Below are 23,886 nucleotides of genomic sequence, written 5' to 3'. Positions count from 1 at the left end.
TTGTTATAGTTCATTAAAAAATTGGTGAAAAATTTATTAATAATTACATGAAAATAATTACAGCTAATGTGCTAAAATATTTTCATCTTTGTTATTGGTATAAATTGTAGTTAATGTTTAGGAGCGGGATGTTGGGTTAATAGGGGATAAGGGTGGGGAGTAAATAAAAAGAAATAATTAATTATGATATGTTTGTGATTAATGTAAATTATGAATTAATTGGTAAAGAATAAATATTAATTTGTTAATTAATTCATATAATTTGGTACATATTTATCATTAGTAAATAAATAGTAATTAATTAATATTAATTAGTTGATTTAATTATAAATAAATAATTTTTTAAATCATATTTTGCTATTATTAAATATTTGTTTGGGAATAAATATTATAAATAATTATATTTAATTAATTACAGCTATTTTGCTAATATATTAATTTCTTAATTATAGTTAATTAATCATTAATAGTTAATTAAATAATATTAATTACATTTGGGTACAGGAGGAATTTTTGTGTTCAGGGTCAGTTTTCTCTCTTTAGGTAAAGGGGTATTTTAATGTTTCAAGGTCAGTTTTCAGTTTTAGGGTAAAGGGGTAATTTTAGAATTCAGGGTCAGTTTTCAGTTTGTGGGTAATGGGGTATATTTAAGGTTCAGGGTCAGTTTTCAGTTTTTGGGTAAAGGGGTATATTTAGGGTTCAGGGTCAGTTTTTAGTTTGTGGGTAAAGGGGTATATTTAAGGTTCAGGGACACTTTTCAGTTTTTGGGGAAAGGGGTATAATTAATGTTCAAGGTCAGTTTTCAGTTTTTGGGTAAAGGGGTATTTTTAGGGTTCAGGGTCAGTTTTCAGTTTTTGGGTAAAGGGGTATTTTTAGGGTTCAGGGTCAGTTTTCAGTTTGTGGGTAAAGGGGTATATTTAAGGTTCAGGGTCAGTTTTCAGTTTTTGGGTAAAGGGGTTTATTTAAGCTTCAGGGTCAATTTTAAGTTTGTGGGTAAAGGGGTATATTTTTAGGTTCAGGGTCAGTTTTAAGTTTTTGGGTAAAGGGGTATATTTAATGGGTCAGGGTCAGTTTTAAGTTTTTGGGTAAAGGGGTATATTTTTGGGTTCAGGGTCAGTTTTCAGTTCTTGGGTAAAGGGGTATTTTTGGGGTTCAGGGTCAGTTTTTAGTTTTTGGGTAAAGGGGAATTTTTAGGGTTCAGGGTCAGTTTTGGGTTTTTGGATAAAGGGGTATTTTTTAGGGTTCAGGGTCAGTTTTCAATTTTTGGGTAAAGGAGAATTTTTCGGGTTCAGGGTCAGTTTTCAGTTTTTGGGTAAAGGGGTATTTTTAGGGCTCAGGGTCAGTTTTCAGTTTTTGGGTAAAGGAGAATTATTTGGGTTCAGGGTCATTTTTCAGTTTTTGGCTAAAGGGGTATTTTTAGGGTTCAGGGTCAGTTTCCAGTTCTTGGGTAAAGGAGTATATTTTTGAGTTCATGGACACTTTTCAGTTTTAGGGTAAAGGGGTATTTTTAGGGTTCAGGGTCTGTTTTGTGTATATAAAGTGTGAGAATTTTTTTTATAAATATTACAAAGAATTGAAAAAATTTTGTGAAAAATAGTTGCTCATTTTTATGCTAATAATAATTTTTTGAACTACTCAGCAAAAAATATACTACTAATATATGTTAATAATATTTATAAAATATATATAAATATTTGACAAATTTTACACTATAACATTATACTAAAGTAGCTATTCTAATTTATACATGGTCAGTCTTCACCACCTTTCCAGATATTACTTTCACTTGAGTAGGAATAGTAAATAATAATTGGTAAGTGTCCAGCAACTTCTCTGATAATACTTTGACTGGAGTAGGAATAGCAATTATTAATTGGTCAGTGTCCAGCACATTTTCATATAATTTTACATTAGTGTGTTATTATATTACAAGACAATGCAAAATGGATGTTTTCACAAAACTTTATTACAATTTTCCAATTTTTTCATGTGTAATACAATACAATCACTATCAAATATAACATAAACATTTTTGGAAATGTTGTATTTGCAGAATAACACATTATCATTTATGTACATGTTTTAATTTGTCACACAAAATTTTTTCACAACATTTTTCATGTCAAAACAAAATATTATTATCAATCACTTTGTGTAACAAGTATTTATATAGAAAAAAATTAAAATCAAGTTATTGTTCTGTTTCTTCCATTTATATTTAATATTGTTAATATTATATATTAATATTATTAAATATTTAATTTTAATATATACATTTTTATAAAGTAACATGACAATTATTATATTTGCTCAAGATATGGAAATAGTAATTAAGACATTTTTTTTCACATATTTCTGACAATGTTGTTTTTAAATTATACATATAAATATATTATGTTGTTAACTTTATAACTGTAAAGGGGAATAATATGTTTAATAATAATATCTGGTATTGGTAAAAGATTATTTATGCAATTATATACTTTTATAATACTTAGACATTATTATAAAAAAATAATAATTAATAAAAATAATAACAAATATATTTATTATTATTATTATTAATTAATAAACGTAAACATTTATTTTTTCTTTTCAGAAATATATACATTCAAAGAAATAAAAATACATTATTTAAGGGCATTATTTATATAGTAAATGGTTATAATTTTTATATTAGTAATAATAAATAAGTTATATTATTTATTATTATTAATTATTTACAAAACAATTAATACTTTTTTGTTATAAACAAACACAAACTTATTCCTATAAATGTACACAAAAATAAAATGTTTACATATATTATTTCAAGTGTTACATACTTATTTAATATTAATAATATATATTAATTACTATATATTAATTAATATTAAAGAAATTTTAATTTTTTTAACACTTTAAATTATAATGAGTCTACTGTATTAATTTGTTACAATAACAATGTGTATGTATTATATTTTTATACTATAACATTGTATTTTCTATGATACCTTTTCAAAATTGGTTTAAGGGGACTACTTTTTTACCGTGTAAGGTTATTGCGCTTCATTCAAGACTGGAGAAGCTCGCGGTTGGGAGTTGCTTCGTGTGGAGAGAGGTAAGGTAAATTTTATATACCATTTATGACTGAGTGGTAATGTTTGAGGGTATATTCGAACTGTGTAGTGTTTTTGTGTGTATGTATGATTTGTTAATGTAGCGTTTAGGTGTAATGTCGTCGTTATAGATGCGTCGTGTATGTTTTAGTTCTAGTGTTATTTGAATTGTTAGGAAATGTCTTCTTACATGGTTAATGTTAATTGTGAGTGTATTTACAAATTTTATGGGCTATTTGTGGGTGGGTTTCGTTATGTATGTTTTTTAACAGGTTCCGGTTCCTCGCATGAAAACTACATGGAAGGAAGCGTGTTTTTTTTCGGAGATACTAATGTATGACTTATTATGGTTATATTTTTACGTGTATCTCCTATTTTTCGTGTTTGCCAGGAGCGGATTTTAATAATTTTAACCTTTTTTCGGGATTTTTGACGGTTTCGTATTGGATTGATACATTGGTATGCGTCACCGTTTTTTTTAAAGTTGTGTGTATATCACTTTAAATACTAAAGTGTCCACACTACTGTTTTAGGGATTTCCAGGAGCGTTTATTTTATTTTTACATAATTTTCGGGTTTTTGATGGTTTCCCATATTGGATTTTTCTTACTTTGTAATGGATTGTATGGATTGTATTTTGCTTCATTACGTCTCTTTCATCTACAGAAATTGTAAGTATTTTTATATTTCTATTTATTGGGTGGGAAATGTCGATCTTTATGTAATGTGTATGTGTGATGTAATTATAAATATTGCATATTTGTTCAGAAATATTGTGCAAAATTTTGATAAGTTTGTAAAACAAATATGTCTTATTTATAATTGTTTAGAAATGTTTATGATTGTTATATGTATCATTATTGTAAGAAGATATTAGTATATTTTGTCGACATTTTTATAGTAGGGTTTTAGCTATTATTGACAGATATTCTAATCCTCTAGTTGTAGGGTATAGTGTGACTTGACTTTGCAGTAGTCGGAACATTTGTTTAGTTTGTTTACTTAGTTTTGGACCAATTTGGGTCACAGATTGTTCCACTCTTAGTTCTTGATAGCTTTGTTCTTTTATCAAAGCTTCTAGTAGGTTATGGAATGTGGGTCTTGTTCTGCTTGTGGTAGCTTGGAAAGCATTATGCCACCCTTCTACACTGTTGTTGGTTTTAGACTCTTGGTTTAAAGTACTAAGATAGACATTCCACCAAGGGATTTGGAATTTGGGTTGGCGTCGATGTCCAGACCTGTGCAACCTTCCCACCCAAGTATCTTCGAAATAATCCAGTAATGGGGTTAGTTTATCTTCATTCCTCTTGTAATATGTGCTGTCAATTAATAAATTATAGTGTTCCGCTACATCGGTAACAGGAACGTAGGCCAGTGCTATCAATTTTTTAATTTGATAGGCAAAGGTGCTATCTGTTGAGTACAAAATACTTAAAGTTGATTTTTGGAGATGTCTCCATATGCTCTGATTGAAATGATAGTAGCAACCCTGGATTGCTGTGTGGGGAAATATTTTCAAAATGCTATTAATCATAGCTAATTCGAAATCAATAATTATTTTTTCTGGAAAATAATTATTGATTTCATTTTTGAGAACATTTAATATTTCTGTGTAAGTGTTTTGCTGTTTGTTTGGTAGCAAACAGTAAATGAAAGGGATGTTATAGTTATGGTATAACCCGTGGATGGAATATAGTTGATAAAAAGGTTTTGGGCATGGTTTAAATGTTCCATCCATCATCCATAGGGGACACTGTTGGATTTTTCTTAAATTACTTGCAGTTGCAAACATTATGATTCTGTTTGTACTGCTTTCATTGTCAAAAAGGATACATTTGTCTTTATTGTGTGTGATGGACATTTCTAGTGAAATAATAATTTCCTCAAAAGTAGTAGGGTTGGGTGGGGTAGTGGAAGTGTGTCTTTTAGTGTATGCAATTGTGCGTTTTAGGGAGTCAATAGAGGGTAGTTGACCTGAAGCATGGGCTGGGACTTTTAACAGTTCCTCTTTAAGGATTTGTGTTGTTGGTCTATCACTTTGTGTGCTAGCAGTCTTTATACTTTCTAAAGCATCTCTTATTTCAATTTCTGTGACATTGGGGGGATGATTGTGTTCCCTGGTAAATAGCACATTAGTTTCCTCTGTAGTAGCCCTTCCATAACATTTGTTTGAGTAATATTTTGTACATTTCCAAAAAACTTTTCTACCACTTTGTCTTTCCTGGCTATAAACATAACCCATATAACATAACAGTAATTTATTTTTCTGTGACATAACAAATTCTGCACCTTCTGTCATTTTGTTTTACTTGTTCTAGGAAAGAGTAGAAAGAAACAAAATCAAATAACATATATTTCACTTAGTGGTGCTAACATAATTAATGTTGTATTTATACTTACGTTTACTAAAAGTAGTAATCACAAATGCAGAACTGTATTTTGAAGGAATTTCTTGTATGTATTTCTTTATTTACTGTTGGTATGAAAATATAGAAATGCTAAATTAATGTTTATACATAACAAACGTTTTTCCTAGGAAAAAGCAGTTTTTTAATTTGCTTAGTACTACATTTGATGTGAACATTACATATACTTACTTGTTTAAATAGTTGAGTTGTAGTATTTGCTGGAGTACATCAAGGTAGTAAAGTTTAGATCTGTAGAGAAGATAGAATAAATACATGTCACATATGATAAAAATTATTTTGAAGCGTTGGGAAATTGGAAATATTTAAAACTATACTAACTTCTAAATATGTACTTTTCTTTGCTGTAGGTGGTAGAATAGATGTATGATGTATTCACAATATCTGTAGAGGAAATATAAAATACATAACATGGTGTTAAGAACATAGTTCTTGTTTTTATATGAAGTTTTAGACAAATTGAAGTATACTTACATTTTTTACAAGGGTAGTCTTGTCTTTTGGTATAGTTGATGTAGGATGTTTTTATTGGATCTGTAGGGAAGATGTAATATGCAACATATGTTGTTTAGAAAATAGCATTTTGAATATTGGTTGTTTACTAACAAAAACATATATACTTACATGTTTAATTAGTGTAGTTCTATACATTTGTAGTGTTGAAATCGGAAAATCGCTGAATATCTGTGAATAAAATGTTTTAAATTAAGTATGAATCTTGTGAAATAATGTTTAAAAACAGCTGTTGTTGTATAACAGACCATTAATATATACTTACTATCTTATTTTGCAGGGGAAGAAATAGGAGCATGTATTAGGAATTTTTTTGTAGTAGTTTCTATCAGAAAAGTAGGAGGAGATAAAAATTAAACAAGTGGAAGAGTTAGGAGATATAAGTAAAATAATAGACTACTATTTTAGATTTTTAAATAATGGAATGTAACTTACTTGAATGATTAGCTAGTGAGCTGGATCTTTAAAGATGTTTGTTCAGGAACAAAATCTTCAGAGTGTTGGCATCTTCTTTCTATGGAGTTAGCAGCAGCAAATGGTAGAATGCATTTATCCCTTTTATAGTATGTGTTTTTTGTGTGCTTGGATTTGATTGGTTGTAGGATGAAAGGAATGATTGTATAGGCTAGTTTGAATTTTTTTTATGTTAATTGGTGTGTTTGTTGATGTGAGAATGGTGGTATGTGTTGCTTTCCGCATTAAAGCAGGTTAGTTGTTAAATAAAATACATGTAAAAGTGTAAAAATATTATGACAATTTTAGTTACATGTAAAGATTCTTTTTAAAATGATAGAACGCATTTAATATAATGTATAGCAAATGATGTCACAGGTATTATATGTAAAATGTTTTTTGTATAGAGCAATGACTTTTATAGACCATTAATATGGTATTTTAGACATGAAAGGGTACAAAAAATAACTCGATATTTGTTTAGAAACGATATTTTTGTACTCTATATTTTAGTAGTCGATATTTTTGTAGTGTTAGGTGTAATTTCATGAACAACGATATATTAGTAGTCGATATTTAATAAGACGATATTTATGTACTCGATATTCTAAATACTCGATATTTTTTAGTCGATATTTTTGTATTTTGTGTAATAAGTATACAAAGTCGATATTTTTGTAGTCGATAATTATTCAACGATATTATTGCTAGTCGATAATGTGACCGTCGATAATATTTCAGTGATCCAGCTTGTATATGTGTTTATTAACCGTAATACGCTTGCCACTAAAATGGCCGCTGCTTAGCGGGAATGTCGTCTGCGCATGCGTTGGTCACACTCACGTGACGTGACGTACTCGCAGTTCTGGTGGGAATCTTTGCGCTTGCGCACTAGCTTCAAAATGGCCGCTTTGTGTTCTCACATGCCGAAGCTTGCCCTGCAGCTTTTTGCACTGCTGTTCGTTTTGCACTAACATTAATGCTATAGTTAAGATAAAGTAAGGGGAGTCATATAGGGATTCCTGGTATACAGTGTATTCATTTATTTCTATGTTCTAAATTGTTTTCCTTTACTTTTCATGTGGGGAGTCTTTTGGGCCGGGGAGGTGTCTGAAACCCCATCTTAGGAGTCCCTACTGCGCATGTCACCCTGGCAGAGGGAAGAAAACCTTGTACCAGTGGAACTCAGCCAGCTGGCAGCCACAGTCAAGATGCTCATGAGAACCGACCTGTGACCCAGCAGGACGAAGCTGAACTGTACTGCATTTGTAACAATTGTATACTAAATTGTTTTTGCCATTGTTAGGAGAAGAGCACATATCCTGGGAACCCCAAATTCAATAGGCGGTCCCAAAAGATGCAAATTGGGGCTTGTAGAAGTCTAATCCTGGTTGGTGTGTTGACCTGTCCTACTTGAGGACCAATCGAAATTGGGGATTCTTACACTTGCAACATTTGGGGGGTGGTACACTGACCCGAAAACAGTATAACTAGCCTAGGTTTAGCTAGAGAAATTGTCCGACTTGTCCGAATAGCTGACCTGTCACTGACCCAACACACTCAATAGGTGACTGATACAGAGAGCTGCGGAGCACTCTGTCCGTATTTTCCATAAGACCCGAGCGGGGTTTTAAGAACCTTAAGTGCTGGCGGAGCACTTTTGCTGGGGATTTCGATAACCCAATCGGGGTTCTGACTGATAGCTGGAGAGAGGGTGTAGCGCAGGCGTTGCTACCGAACTGCGGGTGCTGGTCTTTCCTGATCCTAATCTGGTTTTCCTGTCCTGTCCTGGGGTGTCCATTCTGCACCTGCTGGCCTACTGGTGACTGTCCTTCCTTGGGGTTTCTCCTGTCCTTAACGGACCGGTGGCCAGGGTTGGTCTTCACACCGTTCTAGGTAAATATAGTGCTGGGAAATCTATTCTGCATCCTTCATTCTTTTTCCTTGCTTTAATAAAGACATACTCTTGCATATTGATTTTCCATGCTTTCCTTTTTGCACTGACAAATGAAAAAGTCATACATTATAGTTATTATACTAGCATGTTCCATTTTTTACCCATCCTTTAAGTACGTTCCTGCATACAGTTCATGAAATATAGATGTTCCTTTTCTTTACCTTCCTTTTAGCTAAATGAAATGATTGCTTGGAATATTAGCGTGGTCCACTTTTTACCTTCCCCATAGTTACATGTTACTTTTCGAGTTTCCATAGACTGACTAAATTCTCGTACTTTGCCCACTTTTGAAGGGTATACCAACTGTGACATTCTAGCATGTTCCTTATTTTTCCCCGTCCTTTAGTCACTACACGTCTAGTCTAAATTCCTGAAAATTCTTACTAGCATGTTCCCTGTTCTTACCTTCCTTTAGAGTCCTAAATGGTTGGTCTGATTTACTTTTGATATGGATACGTGCTCTTTATAATCTTAGTTATTGACAGTTTAATTGCTGTAAACCTTATGTTTTCTGATCTTGACGAAAACTAGATAAAGGTTTTAAAACTTCCTGAGTCTGTGGTTATTATATGAGTGCAAATATAGAAAAGGTATTTTGGTGTCTGCCTTTCTTTTACAGCTAGCTCCCTGATCCATGGTGGTCATTAGGTACCCATAGCAGTGGAGTGGTAAGTCGGGTACATTGGAAATACATTAGGAAGGAACAGGATTACTGGTAGTAGAGTGCAAGGTTACCCGATTAATAAATATGGTGTATTGAAAATATATGGGCCCAAAGTGCATATTGTAAAATTATAGTCGGGTGACCTGCGCGCTCTATCAACGGCATCATTGATGGTGGGATTGTCGACTGGTATCTTCGTTGACGGGATCATCATCGACGAGCCCCTCATTAGTGGTATAGCCACTAACTGTGGCGTCGAGGGTAACTGGGATTGCGCCGGTGTGGACTGTGTCATTGATGGGATCTTCGTCATCAACGATAAGTTGAGAAGAGACGCCATCAGAAGAATGTACGTTGAACGGCGTTTTATTATCCTTGTCATTATGATCATCGTCTATGATAGCGGGGAAGAGGAGTGTAGTGTAGTTCCTATATTCCCAATAGGCTCTGCACATTGGAATAAAATATTCTATAGATTTGACGTAGGACTTATGTCGACTAGGTCTCTATCGAATATACTAAACTTAATTGTGTGTGTGCCAGATATTCAGAGGTCACTAGAAACTTTCTTGAATACACAAGAAGGGATTAGTTTCTGACAACCGCATAAACATGACAACTTTGTTTCCCAAGAATAAGAAATATATCTCTCAGAGTCGCGGAAACAATAGATAAGTATTTCCCTCAGTCAATCGTGCATGCTTCGTTTCTACAGAGTTGCAGAGAAATAGTGAGACGGGCATTTTCAATAAAAAGGTTTATTGAACAGTCTTCTTTCTCATGCAAGAGAAGTGAACTGCTTCAATCGTTATGCAGACTGCAAGGTATAATGCGCACAGCGAGGATAGTATTATAAAATAATACTGTAAGAGCATTGTATGGTTTCTAAGCCGTATAAAAATACATACATAAAAAACATTGACTAAAATACTCAACTGGTGCTTCTAAAGTACGCCTACCCCAATGTACCTAGCCTAAGTCTAGTACGAGGGAAGAAGTAAGTATTGTGTAGCATAGGTTTAGTTGTTTTTGCCAAGAATCTACCAAAGGTTTCTCTAGGTTCTAATCAGCTCCATACCTTTGTTTAGAATGAAGGAGGTCTGGTATCTCTGTCTCGAGACTCAATTTCCCAACACCCCGCAAGGGGAGCTTGGAAACACTGGAGCTGGATTCTCAGCAGGAGAAGAGCAATCTCTTAATCAGTGCGTCAGGTGGAAAGTCGGCTTCCTTCGGCTTTTGCTGTAGCAAGCTGCTTCGGGCAAGTAGATAGTCAAACTGCTCCGAACCACCGTAGTTTGCTATAGCAAGTGAAGGCAAATTTATACCTTGAAGGTGTTTAGGAATGCCATAGCTTGACGTAAAGTCGGGCATATGAACCACAGGAAAGAACCCCTAGGGAATAGTTGTTCTTTGTAAAGTAACTGAGTTCTTGGAGAAATCAATATTCAAGCAAAGGGAAGTTCCCTAACTGCTTAAGCTGGTTTTCCAAGGAATCATTGTGACGTTTGGTACGTGTGGAAGTAGCCTTGCCTGTATTTGGGTAGCATGGTCTATGCCTAAATAAGGGATTGATTTCTATGCCTATATAAGGGCAATGTGAATTGTACCTATATAAGGGCATGAATCGGGAAAATTCACTCGGAACTTAAAACGTCACACAACAGGAGATGATCATAGGAGATGATGAGCGGTAAAACATCAACATTGACGAAGAGAATACAACTGCAGAGCTTGATGCTTTCTTCATGGATTTTGTGGTTGATGGCAAAGACTGGAAGCACATTTGGGAAGTGCTTTACTCAGGGAAGGAGTGGTAGGCTCTGAGTGAACCTTTTCTGAGGCAGTGTTTCCTTTTTGGAGGAGGAAGGAAGGTCCGCATGCCTCTTTTCATGCCCAGTTGTAGTATGTTTATATTCCCTAATGGCCTTTGAAGGTGGCTCTGAGGCAATTTTTTCTTTAGATTTCTGTCTTTTGAGGGAAGGTGAAGTCTGTGAAGACTGAGAACCTTCCTCCTCAGATAAAAGGCACTCTTCAGTTTTCAGCTTTTGTAGCCACAACAAAAGTCATCTGAATGAAACCTCTTCTTCCCACAAGTGTCACTGGGTCTGAAAAGTCCTTTTTTTGGTGAGTTGGGACATGGTGTCCAGTCAGAATACGCATGTAGTAGAAGAAATGAGGATTTTTTGGAAGTAAATTTCTCTGAAATAATGAGAGAAAAATGGTAATTTGAGCGGAGCTCAAGGAGACTCCCATCAAACGATGTGCTGTAGAAAATCTGAGGGATTCAGCCTCTCTTGCAATTATCATGGAGGTGCTGTCGCCTGATTGGCTAAAGGTTGTAGTTTGGTCCTTTTTTAAAAAGGACATAGATAGGCTATTAAACTTATGGTTTATTGCCATTCTGTCTATTGCAGTAATACACATTGTGGGACTCCCACTCCGACAATCGGGAATGATTCAAGCATTTGAATCTATGAAACATCTAATACTGGAGAAAGGAAGTAAACCAACAAGTGAAGAATTATTCACCTAGCTCTCTAAAGTTAGGGATTTGAGCAACCATGCGATGTGGTAGCAAAATGTCTCTCCACACTGTAGCCACTGCTAGAAGTTAACACTTACTATTATTTCACACAGAGACTTTTTTATATGACAGTTTTCACAATACATCAAACTGACATTGACAGAGAGATATAGGGACTGACTTCCCGGATGCCCCAGAGGGACAGAAATACTTTTTTCTGTTTGGGTCTCGTGCAAAGAGGAACACTAATGTCCAATACAGAGTGCAGAGGATGGGCAAGGGAGGTGGACCAATGAAAGCTAGAGTGCAGTGGGAGGCAGACTGCCCAGAGCCACTCAAAGACAAGGAATGGGTGCTAGTAGCATGCTCACATGTTAAGAAACTTTCAATCAATGCCAGGTTCAAACTAGTGAAATTCAATCACTTGCACAGACATTACCAGACCCTAGTAAAGTTAAGGCAGGTACACCCTCAGTGTAGCTGAGATGATGTGCAATGGATGCACGCTTCTTCCACGTGGTGTGGACCTGTCAGATAGTAGAGGGATTTTGGGAAGGGGGTGATGAACAAATTACATCCAATAAGGGGGTATGTCTGCACTAACAGTCATAATACCAAGAAGAGAAAAAATGAGACATAAACTTGCAGCATTGGGGCAATTTCTATACACTGGTTCAATCAATCAATCAGGAGTTTGTTAAAGCGCGACTACTCACCCGTAAGGGTCTCAAGGCGCTAGGGGTGGGGGGGGAGTTGGGGGGGTGCAGGTTCCATTCCATCAAGGAGGGGGTCTGTCGAAGAGCCAGGTTTTGAGGTTTCTTGCGAAGATGGGGAGCGATGTTGTCTGTCTGAGGTGGAGGGGAAGGGCGTTCCATGCCTTGGCCGCGAGGAAGGAGAAGGAGCGGCCTCCCGATCTGGTCTTTCTGGTGCGGGGGACCACAGCGTAGGAAAGCTGGGCTGATCGTAGGGTCCTTTGGGGTGCGTGGAATTTGAGTCGGCTGTTCAGGTATGCTGGTCCGGTGCCGTGGAGGGCCTTGTGTGCGTGGGTGAGCATCTTAAAGGTGATTCTCGCCTCGACGGGGAGCCAGTGGAGTGTGCGCAGGTGCTGGGAGATGTGGCAGTGTTTTGGCAGGTTGAGGACCAGTCTTGCGGCGGCGTTCTGGATGTTCTGTAGCTTGCGGATGAGGTTTTTGTTTATTCCGGCGTAGAGTGCGTTGCCGTAGTCGAGTCTGCTGGTGACCAGGGCGTGAGTGACTGTCTTTCGGTGTTCGAGGGGGATCCATTTGAAGGTCTTACGAAGGAGGCGGAGGGTGTGGAAGCAGGAAGATGAGACAGAGTTGATCTGGCGGTCCATTTTGAGCTCGGAGTCCAGGATGATTCCCAGGTTGCGTGCGTGGTCTGTGGGGGTTGGCGGGTTTCCGAGGGCGGTGGGCCACCAGGTGTCACTCCAGGCGTCGGGGTTAAAGCCATAGGGACCACGACAGAAAGCATGGGAGAGAGACTCACTGAATTGACCATAGCAAAGGAAACGTATTATAAGGGGACCAAAAAAAATCAATTTACGGCCAGATACAAAAGCTGTTGGATCCGTTGGATGGCAGACAGCCTTGAACAGACATGCTGTTCTGGGTTGTGGGGTGAGAAGTGTTGTCCACAAAGATAGAAAACAGCTACAAGGGTATGGTGCAGGTTTAGGAACAAACACAGGAAACTTTTGGCACTATTTTAAATACAATGCTGCAGCAGCTGGGAGAAAAATACACTTCGAACAGCCAAGACATATCTAAATAATATATGAGGATCTGTGCCCGGAAGCTGGCTTGCCCCAAAGGAAAATATTAGTGATAGCAATTATAACTGTACATGGTGAACCTAGAGAGATGATGGTAAGATATGTGGTATGTTTCCTGTTAATTATTGAAAAACTAAAATGTAATTAAAAAAGAGTTGACATTCTAAGTTTAACAAGTGAGGGTTTTGTTATTTTTAATAACTTTTGGTGCTTGGTGTGAATTAATTGAAGCACAATGTTGACATGGGACACTGATTAATTGGAAGCAACTGACTGCACAAAAATCCTTACAGATGTTCAGCCATGTCTCAGTGGATCCTTTTCTCAAAGCAAATCTTTTTCATGAGGCTGGAAAAGTAAAAAACGTGCGAACACAGGGACGTACTGGCCTATGGGCAATCAGGCAGTGCTGGCCGGGCTGGTCTGATGGGTCAGTGTGTGGGCCAGAATTTTGGCTCTTTGTGGGCCTGTTTTATGATCTCCAGGGCCGGTTTTATTGTTCATTTCCCTGATATTAAAACAAACATTGACTGCAGCAAGTACAGGTCCATGAAGTATGGCACACCATGCAAAAAACAATAATACAGCGTTTTTTCTTTGGGACATAGTTTTAGCTATCTAATTCACTAATGGAGGGCCACTTTTATTTGGTGCCCGGGCCTTTTTTCTGTCCAAGTCCGACCCTGCGCGGACATGTCAGCATCTGTTAAGGACATGCGAATCACTGGCAGAACTTCAGCAGTTTTATGAGAAAAGCCTTCAGAGACCAGCCGCTCCGAGGCAGCCAAGTACAAACACTCTTCCGTTGGACGAGTGTCAAGCTTCTTACAACCAAGTGTTGGGAAAGGCGATATTCATAATTTGATGCCAACAGAATCGTCCGACGCTGTTCTCTTGCTGCCTCTAAATCCAAAAAGGACCTCACGCGTGAAAATAAATGGAAGCGGTGAAACGCAAAACATTCTTGGGAAGTGCGACAGGAAGTGAGGCCACATGCGACATGTGCTGACGTACGCACTTACGCACTCCCCTTACCTGAGTTCTTCCACGTTGGCCACGCTCTTGAAGAGAATGCCCTTCTCTCGCCGAAGTTTCTTGATCTCCAGTTTGAGGAGCCGGATGTCCTCGACGCGCTGCCGGTACTGGCTCTCCCCCTTGTTCAGGATGGACTGCTGGATCTTGATCTTCTCATACAGCAGCGCCAGCTCGTCGTTCCGGCGGACCAGCTGAGTCCCGAGGATGTCCCTCTCGCTGATCACCTAGAAAACACCGATGGGGAAAACCTTTACATTTGATAATTGCTCGTATGACCTTAAATGCGAATCAAATGATCTGCAATAGCCATAGACAAATCTAGTAAGAGGCATAAAATGTCAATAACTTTATTGGTGGCAGGGCTCGTGCTCTGATATATGTGCGTCAAAGATTCTTTCAAATCAATTGCGTAAATGTTGCTTTCGAGCACACAAGTAATAAAATCATACTTTAAATAATATACCGATTAACAAGGTCACCCCTCCCTGATTAAATATTTGGCTGGTGTTATTTGAGGAAAGGCTAGGATCAAAAAGACCTCATCTGTCCACTTCCCATTTGGATCTGAACAGAAAATACACAAGACAGTTTTTTGGGTGAATGTTGGCTCCACTTAAATCGGGCACACAAATAGAATAATATCAATGGTCCTGGTGTTCCCCTGGGCTATTCCTATCGAATACAAATGTATGGTAGAGTTAATATTTAACTAGGAATGAAGCAAAGCAAGGAGACAAAAATTCCCTAAAACAAAAGGGGGTGCAAGCAATGTAGTTATGTATATCAAAGTTATAGCCCAAAAAGTATTTCAATCACTGTTTTTCGACTCCTAGAGAAGATGAAACTCTCAAAAGCCAATTTCTGGGCAGGCAATGATGATTCAAGCCTAACTGCCTAGCAAATGTGTGTATTGATCACTAAGTGGCTTGAGCTCCTTTTATGGTCGTTTAAACAGAGTCACTGCATCCATAACTCTGGTATTACCCTGAAAGATAAATCCAAGAATTAAAAATGTTCTCCAACAACCACAAACCTGGGAATCTTTTTGTGACACAGAATACTGTTGATGTGAAAATAGGCACCAAAGATTTATTTACAGAACCACATTTTCACTGTAGAAAACTGTGAAACATTCTAAGATGATGTGGGCCAGCAGCACACCTCAAGAAAGTGGCCTTCCACATAAATAGCTGTAAGTCACAAAATCCAAAGTGCTCAAAAGTTTTATGCACAAACCTGGCTAGGGCAATAAACAGCTTCAAGGAGGCTGCAAGGTGCCCAAATAAAGGGAATCGTTTTAGATTACTGTTGGCAGACTTGTGGCAGTGGCGAAGGGACTTTAAACCTGCTTCACTAAGCTGCCGTGGCCATCAGGTACACCTTGGTGTTCTCCTGTAACCAGTTCCGAGACAGGTGCTGTGAAACACAAATACCATCATTCATTGAGCATATGAGCCAGTTGATGCTCACTGCCAGTGCACCAAGGCAAGCTAGGAGCTGCTTGTTCTTCTTCGGAGTCCTGGTGGAAGACATTCTATCAGGTGCTCAGACCTCCAAGGTCTCTGATGAAGAGACCCAAGTGTGAAAAGGTTAGCTCTTCAAAGCATTACACTCAAACTGAACTATTATAAAGATGGGTGCATGTGTCTTCCTCCCTCCTTCAACAGGAATTCTCACCTTTGGGAAGTAGCAAATACTTCTAAGGATGGACAATGTCAGGTTTTGAGAGATTTTCCAGGTCGTTGTGCAGCATTCTATAGTCATGGTGACAGAAGACAATTACACAGCCTGCACATTTTTATATTATTTATTCCTTCAATGTAGGAGACTAGAAGGAAAATATTGAGTTGTAAGGCCTGTTCACAAAGGGCAACTGCCAGCCGGTAGAGCTATATGGGGTAGGTGCTACCTCAATTTAGAAAGATCAGGGTTGTGGCATTATCTGTGTGGTTTATCACCACTCTGGATTTCACCACTTGTAAAGAAGGCTTTCAATGCCAGCAACATTTCCTTTAGCTCCAGCAAGCTTAAGAGAAGGAATTACTCAGACTTATCCCACAAGAAAATGGTGGGGAGTTCCCCAAAATGCACCCCTTACTCACAGGAGCCATTGAGTGTTGTGATCTTTTAAAGGGACATTTCACCAAGAGGTTGGGAACATGTGTCTGCTACGGCAAGATAAGAGACATGGACGTCCGAACCTCGTGGCTTTGAAAGGTCATCAAACAGATGGTCCTAGGGCTCCAGCAGTGGTAGCTCCAGTTTATGCCTGTGAAGTTTAGCAATTGGGCACCACGAAAAGCAGCATCCTAGCAGGGGCAGCTCCTCTGCTAAGGCGCAGGAGCATCGCCCCACTGCTTTAAAGCAGTGCAAACGAAAAATAAAATGATAATAATGGAACTTTATTATCATTTTATTTTTAGTGCTGCAGTTGCACTGCAGCCAGGTTGTTAGGGTGGGGTGGGCCGGGATCCCCTGTGGGAGGAGCAGTGGTGGCTGTACCTTAAGTGCGCATGAAAGTTTGGCCTGCCGTCTTGGGCCAGTCAAACCATCATGCGCACTCTGCATGTTTTCCACATCTGTATTGTACAGCCTGGGTGGAGAACATGCACAGCCTCCCAGTCCCTCTCGGGGCACCGAACTACAGCACTCATACCAATCACAATACTGCTGTAAGGCGGCGTTATGATTGGTTGGGGATTCTGGGAGGGTTTGTGGTTCCTGCAGGAAGAGAAGTGGCGGCCGGCGGCGGCGCCTACCAGGTAGGTTTTCTTTCCTCTTTTTTATTTCTTTCCTAAACCCCCCCACCTTCTCCCGTACTCACAGTGTTGATTTCCCATTGTAAAATGGAGGTACTGCATGTTTTACTGTAGAACTAGGAGATGAAAATATGGGATTATTTAGAGTTTAGAGAGATGCAGGATACCTGCCAAAATTGTTAGCTGTCCCCTCCACCCTCTCTGGGCCTCGATTAGGATTGCCATGTTAAATTGCTGCACCTGTGCAAACCTGTTTACCTGGGGCCTTATTACACATGGCTGCGCCGGCACTAGTTTTCGCTGTGCGCCAGAGTATGTGCCCGATTGCATTACAGAGGATCGGTCTGTAATGCGCCGTGATTTTGGTGCAGACTTTAAACTCTGTGTTTATGTGCGTTTGTGTCTGTGCACATATTGTATTAGCGCGCAAACACACAAACATACTCTGGCGCACAGTGACAATTAGCGCCGGCGCAGCCGTGTGTAATACGGTCCCTAGTGTTGCAATTACAAGTTGGATGGAGTTTTTCTCTGATTTCTATGTCGGCATATCGACATGTCAAACTCTGACAATATTTATCAGGGAAAGGGCATGGAAAATATAAAGTCTTGTAGATTTTGGCGTGGTGAGCACTAAAATCTGCAAGTTTATTTTGCATTATCACAGGAAAATATATAATATGTTTTATCTGCGTTATTTATTGGATATGATAAACAATGATCTCTAGGGTATCATTACTTCTCAGCTGTGATAAAACAGCACAATGTTGCTGAGGCACTCATAATCGAGGCCCTAGAGTGAAAAGCCAGGCATACACTCTAAATAGGGTGTAATGGATAGGCCCAAACTTTAAATAACCATGTGGTATTCTATAGGTCCACTGAACAAAGCCAGTCATTGTTATGGACAGCTGCCAGGACCTGACTCAAAATTAGCATCTTAAACATTTGAAGGGAAAATACTTGCTTGAGATCATAGAAGTCCAAAATGAGATGGAGCCCTCCTCCATTTGTTCAAATAAGGTAATAGTGGAAGTAGTATCCCGATTCCCTTTCTGGAGGTGGAATTGCCTACTGCTCGTTAAAGGAGACCTTTCACCACCTGCAGAAGTGGCTGGGGTGTTGACTTGAAAGGTGTGGCTTGGGTGGAGTCAATGTCAGCTAAACACTAATGAAAGGATGTGCAGCAATATTTATTTTGGTCCATTGGTTTTAGTGAAGAGAAAACCCGCCGTCTTTGAAGTGGAATGGACCTTCTTTAGAATGAGAAAGGGCATTTCTTTGGGAAAGCCATAGGGACATTCAGGTCTCAGGTGGGGGAGGGGGTCTGTTCTTTCCCATGAAACAGGTCATCTTCAGCCATAATTGAGTGAAGAAAAAGAAGCTTCAGGCATAACATAACAAAACATGTGTATTTGCAAAGCGCATATATCACCCTAGGGTCTCAAGGCGCTGAATAACAGACGTATATTGTTACCCGACTCAATGATACTCATTTTATCGACCTCAGATGGATGAAAGGCTGAGTGGACCCGCCGAGATTAGAACCTGTGACCATGAGGTCGAACACAGGCCGCTACAGAGGATGCATTAGTCCACTGCACCACCAGACCCGGCTCACAGAAATTTAGTTGAATAAGCGACCACTGTGCCCTCGGCCTGGTTGCCCCCTCGCTCCCCGCCTGCTGCCTGCCTCGTACCTGCCTGCCTGCTACCTGCTGACGCCGATCCAGTCCGGAGCCCCAGCAGCAGCAGGGCCGCCCGCCTGGTTTTTCGCGCCGGTTTTGCCGCGACCCCGCCCCCACGCCTGCCGATAGGACCACGCGCTCCACGCCTCCCTGCTGACCCGCCCTCCCGGCTCCCTTCTTAAGGGGACCCCGACCCCAGATCAGTAGCGACCACTGTGCCCTCGGCCTGGTTGCCCCCTCGCTCCCCGCCTGCTGCCTGCCTCGTACCTGCCTGCCTGCTACCTGCTGACGCCGATCCAGTCCGGAGCCCCAGCCGCAGCAGGGCCGCCCGCCTGGTTTTTCGCGCCGGTTTTGCCGCGACCCCGCCCCCACGCCTGACGATAGGACCACGCGCTCCACGCCTCCCTGCTGACCCGCCCTCCCGGCTCCCTTCTTATGACGCCCCCTCAGCGACCGCGCAGCGAACGCGCGCAGCGGGAGCACCGATTGAGCGCCGAAGGTGCGCCAAAGGTAAGCCCGTCTTCGCCCGTCCGCGCCTGGACCGCGCCCAGTGCCAGGACCCTTGGCCCCCGCAGATCTCAGCCCACCCGTCGGACGTACGACGCCGCCACCCTCAACGACGGACGAGTCCCAGGATGCTACCGAGCCACCCCGAGACGCACCCACGGACCCTTCATCTGCCAGTCCTGCAAGTTCACCTGCCTCGCACCTGCACCCGCCAAGCCGCCCAACAGCAGCAACCACCTCAAGTGCATCCTGCTCAACACCCGCTCCGTCCACAGACACGCCATCGAACTCTGGAACCTCCTCGACACCACAGCTCCTGACGTCGCCTTCCTCACGGAAACTTGGATGAACGCCTCTTCAGCGCCCGACATCGCCATCGCCATCCCAGAGGGCTACAAGATCACCCGGAGGGACCGCACCGCCAACCAGACAGGAGGAGGCATCGCCATCATCCACAGGGACACCATCCGCATCACGACCAGCACAGACGACATCCTGACCACCGCCGAACACCTACACTTCCAGATCCACACCGACCCGAAGACCACCCTCAGAGGCACCCTGATCTACCGACCCCCGGGACCACGCACACGATTCAGCGAGGACATCGCCGACTTCGTCAGCCCACATGCCCTCCCCTCCGCTGACTACATCCTCCTGGGGGACATCAACTTCCACCTGGAGAACAACAACGACCGCAACACCACCACCCTGCTCGACAACCTCGCCAATCTCGGACTCAAGCAGCTGGTGACCACCCCCACCCACCTCGCCGGACACACACTCGACGCCGTCTTCTCATCCAGCAAAGACATCACCTTCAGCCACGCCACTGGACTCCACTGGACGGACCACAGCTGCGTCCACTTCACCTTCAGAAGAACGACGATCCACCACCACCAGCAACAGGTTGCCCGCAGAAGCTGGAGTAAGATCACAGCCGACCAGCTCGCCGCTTCCCTGAGCCAGCACCCTCCCGCCAGCTCAGCGAACCCCAGCCAGGCCGCCGACAACCTCACGGAGTGGATCAGCAACTGCGCGGACGAACTCGCCCCCCTGAGGACCCCGCCCAGCAGACCCGGCAGCAGAAAAGCCCCATGGTTCACCGACGAACTCAAGAGCTCCAAGAAGAACTGCCGAGCTATCGAGAAAACCTGGCGCAGAGACCCAACACCGGACAACATGACTGCCCTCAAGCTCGCCACCCGAAAACACCACCAACTGATCCGTGCCACCAAGAAAACTGCATTCAAGGACCGGCTGGACAACAACGCACACAACAGCAAGGAACTCTTCAACATCGTGAAAGAGCTCTCCAACCCCAACGCCGGAAACAACGACATCACCCCATCGCAAGAACTCTGCAACTCCCTTGCCTCCTACTTCCACAACAAGATCGCGGACATACACAACAGCTTCAACACCCAACCGACGAACGCCACGTCCGACAAGACCGAACCAACGCCCCCCCCCCCAACACCCTCCGCGCCTGGACCCCGATCAGCACCGAAGACACCGTCTGCATGATGAACTCCATCCACTCCGGATCACCGACCGACCCCTGCCCTCACCACGTCTTCAACAAAGCCGACGCTGTCATCGCACCCCACCTACGGGACATCATCAACACCTCCTTCACCACCGCCACCTTCCCGGAGAGCTGGAAGCACGCCGAACTCAGTGCTCTACTCAAGAAACCAACAGCGGACCCCACCGAACTCAAGAATTACCGCCCCATCTCGCTGCTCCCGTTTCCGGCCAAAGTCATCGAGAAGACCGTCAACAAGCAGCTGGCCGCCTTCCTCGAGACGAACGGATCCCTCGACCCCTCACAGTCTGGCTTCCGAGCCAATCACAGCACCGAGACCGCTCTCATCGCTGCCACCGATGACATCCGAACCCTGATGGACAACGGAGAAACAGCGGCCCTCATCCTCCTAGACCTCTCCGCGGCCTTCGACACCGTCTGCCACCGCACCCTAGTGCAGCGCCTCTACAACGTCGGAATCCAGGAGAAGGCACTGGAATGGATCATCTCCTTCCTCGACGGAAGGACCCAGAGAGTCCGCCTACCACCGCACAAATCAAAGGCCACCGAAGTAATCTGCGGCGTACCCCAAGGATCCTCGCTGAGCCCAACCCTCTTCAACGTCTACATGAGCCCCCTCGCGGCCATCGCACGCCAACACAACCTGAACATCATCTCCTACGCCGACGACACCCAGCTGATCCTCTCCCTGACCAACGACCCCGCCGCCGCCAGAGCCAACCTTCACGAAGGAATGAAAGAGGTAGCCGAGTGGATGTCGACCAGCCGCCTGAAGCTGAACTCGGACAAGACGGAAGTCCTCATCCCGGGATCCTCGCCCTCCGCCTGGGACGACTCCTGGTGGCCCCCCGCCCTGGGAACCGCACCCAATTCGACAGACCACGCACGCAACCTGGGCTTCATCCTGGACTCCTCCCTCTCCATGACCAGGCAAGTCAACGCCGTCTCCTCGTCGTGCTTCAACATCCTGCGCATGCTACGGAAGATCTTCCGGTGGATCCCCACCGAGACCAGGAAGACTGTCACCCAGGCCCTCGTCACCAGCCGTCTGGACTACGGCAACTCCCTCTACGCCGGAACCACAGCCAAACTCCAGAAGAGACTCCAACGGATCCAGAACGCCTCAGCCAGACTCATCCTCGACGTCCCACGACACAGCCACATCTCCGGACACCTAAGAGACCTGCACTGGCTCCCGGTCAACAAGAGAATCACCTTCCGCCTCCTCACCCACGCACACAAAGCCCTCCACGATCAAGGCCCGAGCTACCTCAACACCCGCATCAACTTCTACGATCCCAAACGACACCTCCGATCAGCCAGTCATGCCCTCGCCGCCGTCCCCCGCATCCGAAGAACGACAACAGGAGGAAGGTCCTTCTCCTACCTGGCCGCCAAGACCTGGAACTCCCTCCCGACCGACCTGCGTCTGACCCAAGACCACCTCGCCTTCAGGAAGAAGCTCAAGACCTGGCTGTTCGGGCAGTAGCAGCACCCGCCTCCCCCTAGCGCCTTGAGACCCTCCGGGTAAGTAGAGCGCTCTATAAATGTCTATGATTGATTGATTGATTGATTGATAAGAGCCCCTGGCCTTGAAAAACAGGAAGGCGTTTGCCAGCTCTAAGAAAGGCCGAGTTTACAGCAGTAGTAGCAGAATGGCACTTAGCAATTTGGCATTCACCATGATCACATTGTATCACTGGAGGGCCTTATCTATGAAGGGCTAGATCAAGTTCTTATCTACGGGGGCGGTAGGGCGGTCAATGGCTGTTTACTTCTAGAATTTCCAGTGCACAAACAAGCAAGAGTTCATTGTACTAGTTCCATTGTTAATGAGGTTCAGCAAGATGCATATTGGCGCTAAATAACAGATGTGTATTGTTAGCCAACTCAATGGCACAGATTTTATTGACCAAAGAAGGAAGAAAGGCTGTGTGAAACCACTGGGATACGAACCTGTGGCCATGAAGTCAAGACAACTTCCTTGAGTGAATGAATACGTCCATTAAGCCACCAGATACAGTGAGACAGCTTATCAACCAATACAGTTTCTGAAGTTTACATATAATGTAGACCACAATATTGCAAATAATTAACTTAGGAAAAGTCAAACTAAGTCAAATTGAGCATCCTACCTGGTCCAGTTCTTTTTTCTGCCTTAACCGCTCATTATCAGCCTCAGAGATGATTTTCAAAAGCTTCCGTTCTTCAGCTTCCTGGTTTTCAATAAACTGCTTGGTCTCAAGGCTTTGGTGCTTCATCTTTTGCAGTTCAGCCTGTAGAAGTCAAACAATGTCAGCAAATGATATACCAGTAACAGAACAGGATTAAATGCATGATGATAAAGCACAACATGAAACATGCATTGGCAAAGCAAATAGGCTTAGCCTTGACAAGCCAAACTTTCTTTATTTATATCTTTTTTGCAAGCAAATGCACAGTGGCAGCTCCTCGGAGCACTGCCCCACTTTAATTACCCCAATTACCCCCATAGAGTAAAAATAAAATGGTAAGTCAGTGCCATTTTATTTTTCATCCTCCCATCCTGAACCGGGCGTCAGGATGGGGGTGAGGCCAGTGTTGAATAACAGTAGAAGGGAGGAGGGTGTGGCTGTTTGTGCACTTTTCAAAGTGCGCATGCCCCTGTGTCTGGCTGTCTTCTGATGGCTAGCCAGACATGCGCAGTTTGAAACCTCTAACCCTGCTGTCTTAAGACAGCTCGGTTAGAGTAAGTGCAGGCCTCCAGGGGACTAAAGAGAGCACAGTGAGACCACTTCCTCCAATCAGGGCGCTGCTCTCACAGCATAAGAGAAGAGCCAGGATTGGTGCCCGCACTGCAGCATTCAGTTCCTCCGAAGAGGTCCGGAGCGGAGGACGTCAGTTAAGGTGAGTTTTATTTTTATTATTAATATTTGCATACG

General features: G+C 42.3%; 1 protein-coding gene and 1 long non-coding RNA gene across 2 annotated transcripts in view; one reads left to right on the top strand and one right to left on the bottom strand.

The window, feature by feature from the left end:
* The window catches only part of CFAP58 (cilia and flagella associated protein 58), a 702,265-nt gene that overhangs the window by 309,108 nt on the left and 369,271 nt on the right, over positions 1–23,886 (bottom strand). Inside the window, exons 12-13 of the mRNA XM_078641175.1 lie at positions 23,101–23,241; positions 14,463–14,686 (exon numbers count right to left, since the gene is read on the bottom strand). Of these exons, the coding sequence (XP_078497301.1) occupies positions 14,463–14,686; positions 23,101–23,241 (365 nt within the window). The remainder of the gene's footprint in view (positions 1–14,462; positions 14,687–23,100; positions 23,242–23,886) is intronic.
* The window catches only part of LOC144753511 (uncharacterized), a 146,782-nt gene that overhangs the window by 46,585 nt on the left and 76,311 nt on the right, over positions 1–23,886 (top strand). The window lies entirely within an intron of this gene.

Source organism: Lissotriton helveticus, chromosome 5_1 (assembly GCF_964261635.1).
Source record: "Lissotriton helveticus chromosome 5_1, aLisHel1.1, whole genome shotgun sequence".
Classification (NCBI taxonomy): domain Eukaryota; kingdom Metazoa; phylum Chordata; class Amphibia; order Caudata; family Salamandridae; genus Lissotriton; species Lissotriton helveticus.
This window is presented reverse-complemented; position numbering and strand designations above follow the sequence as displayed.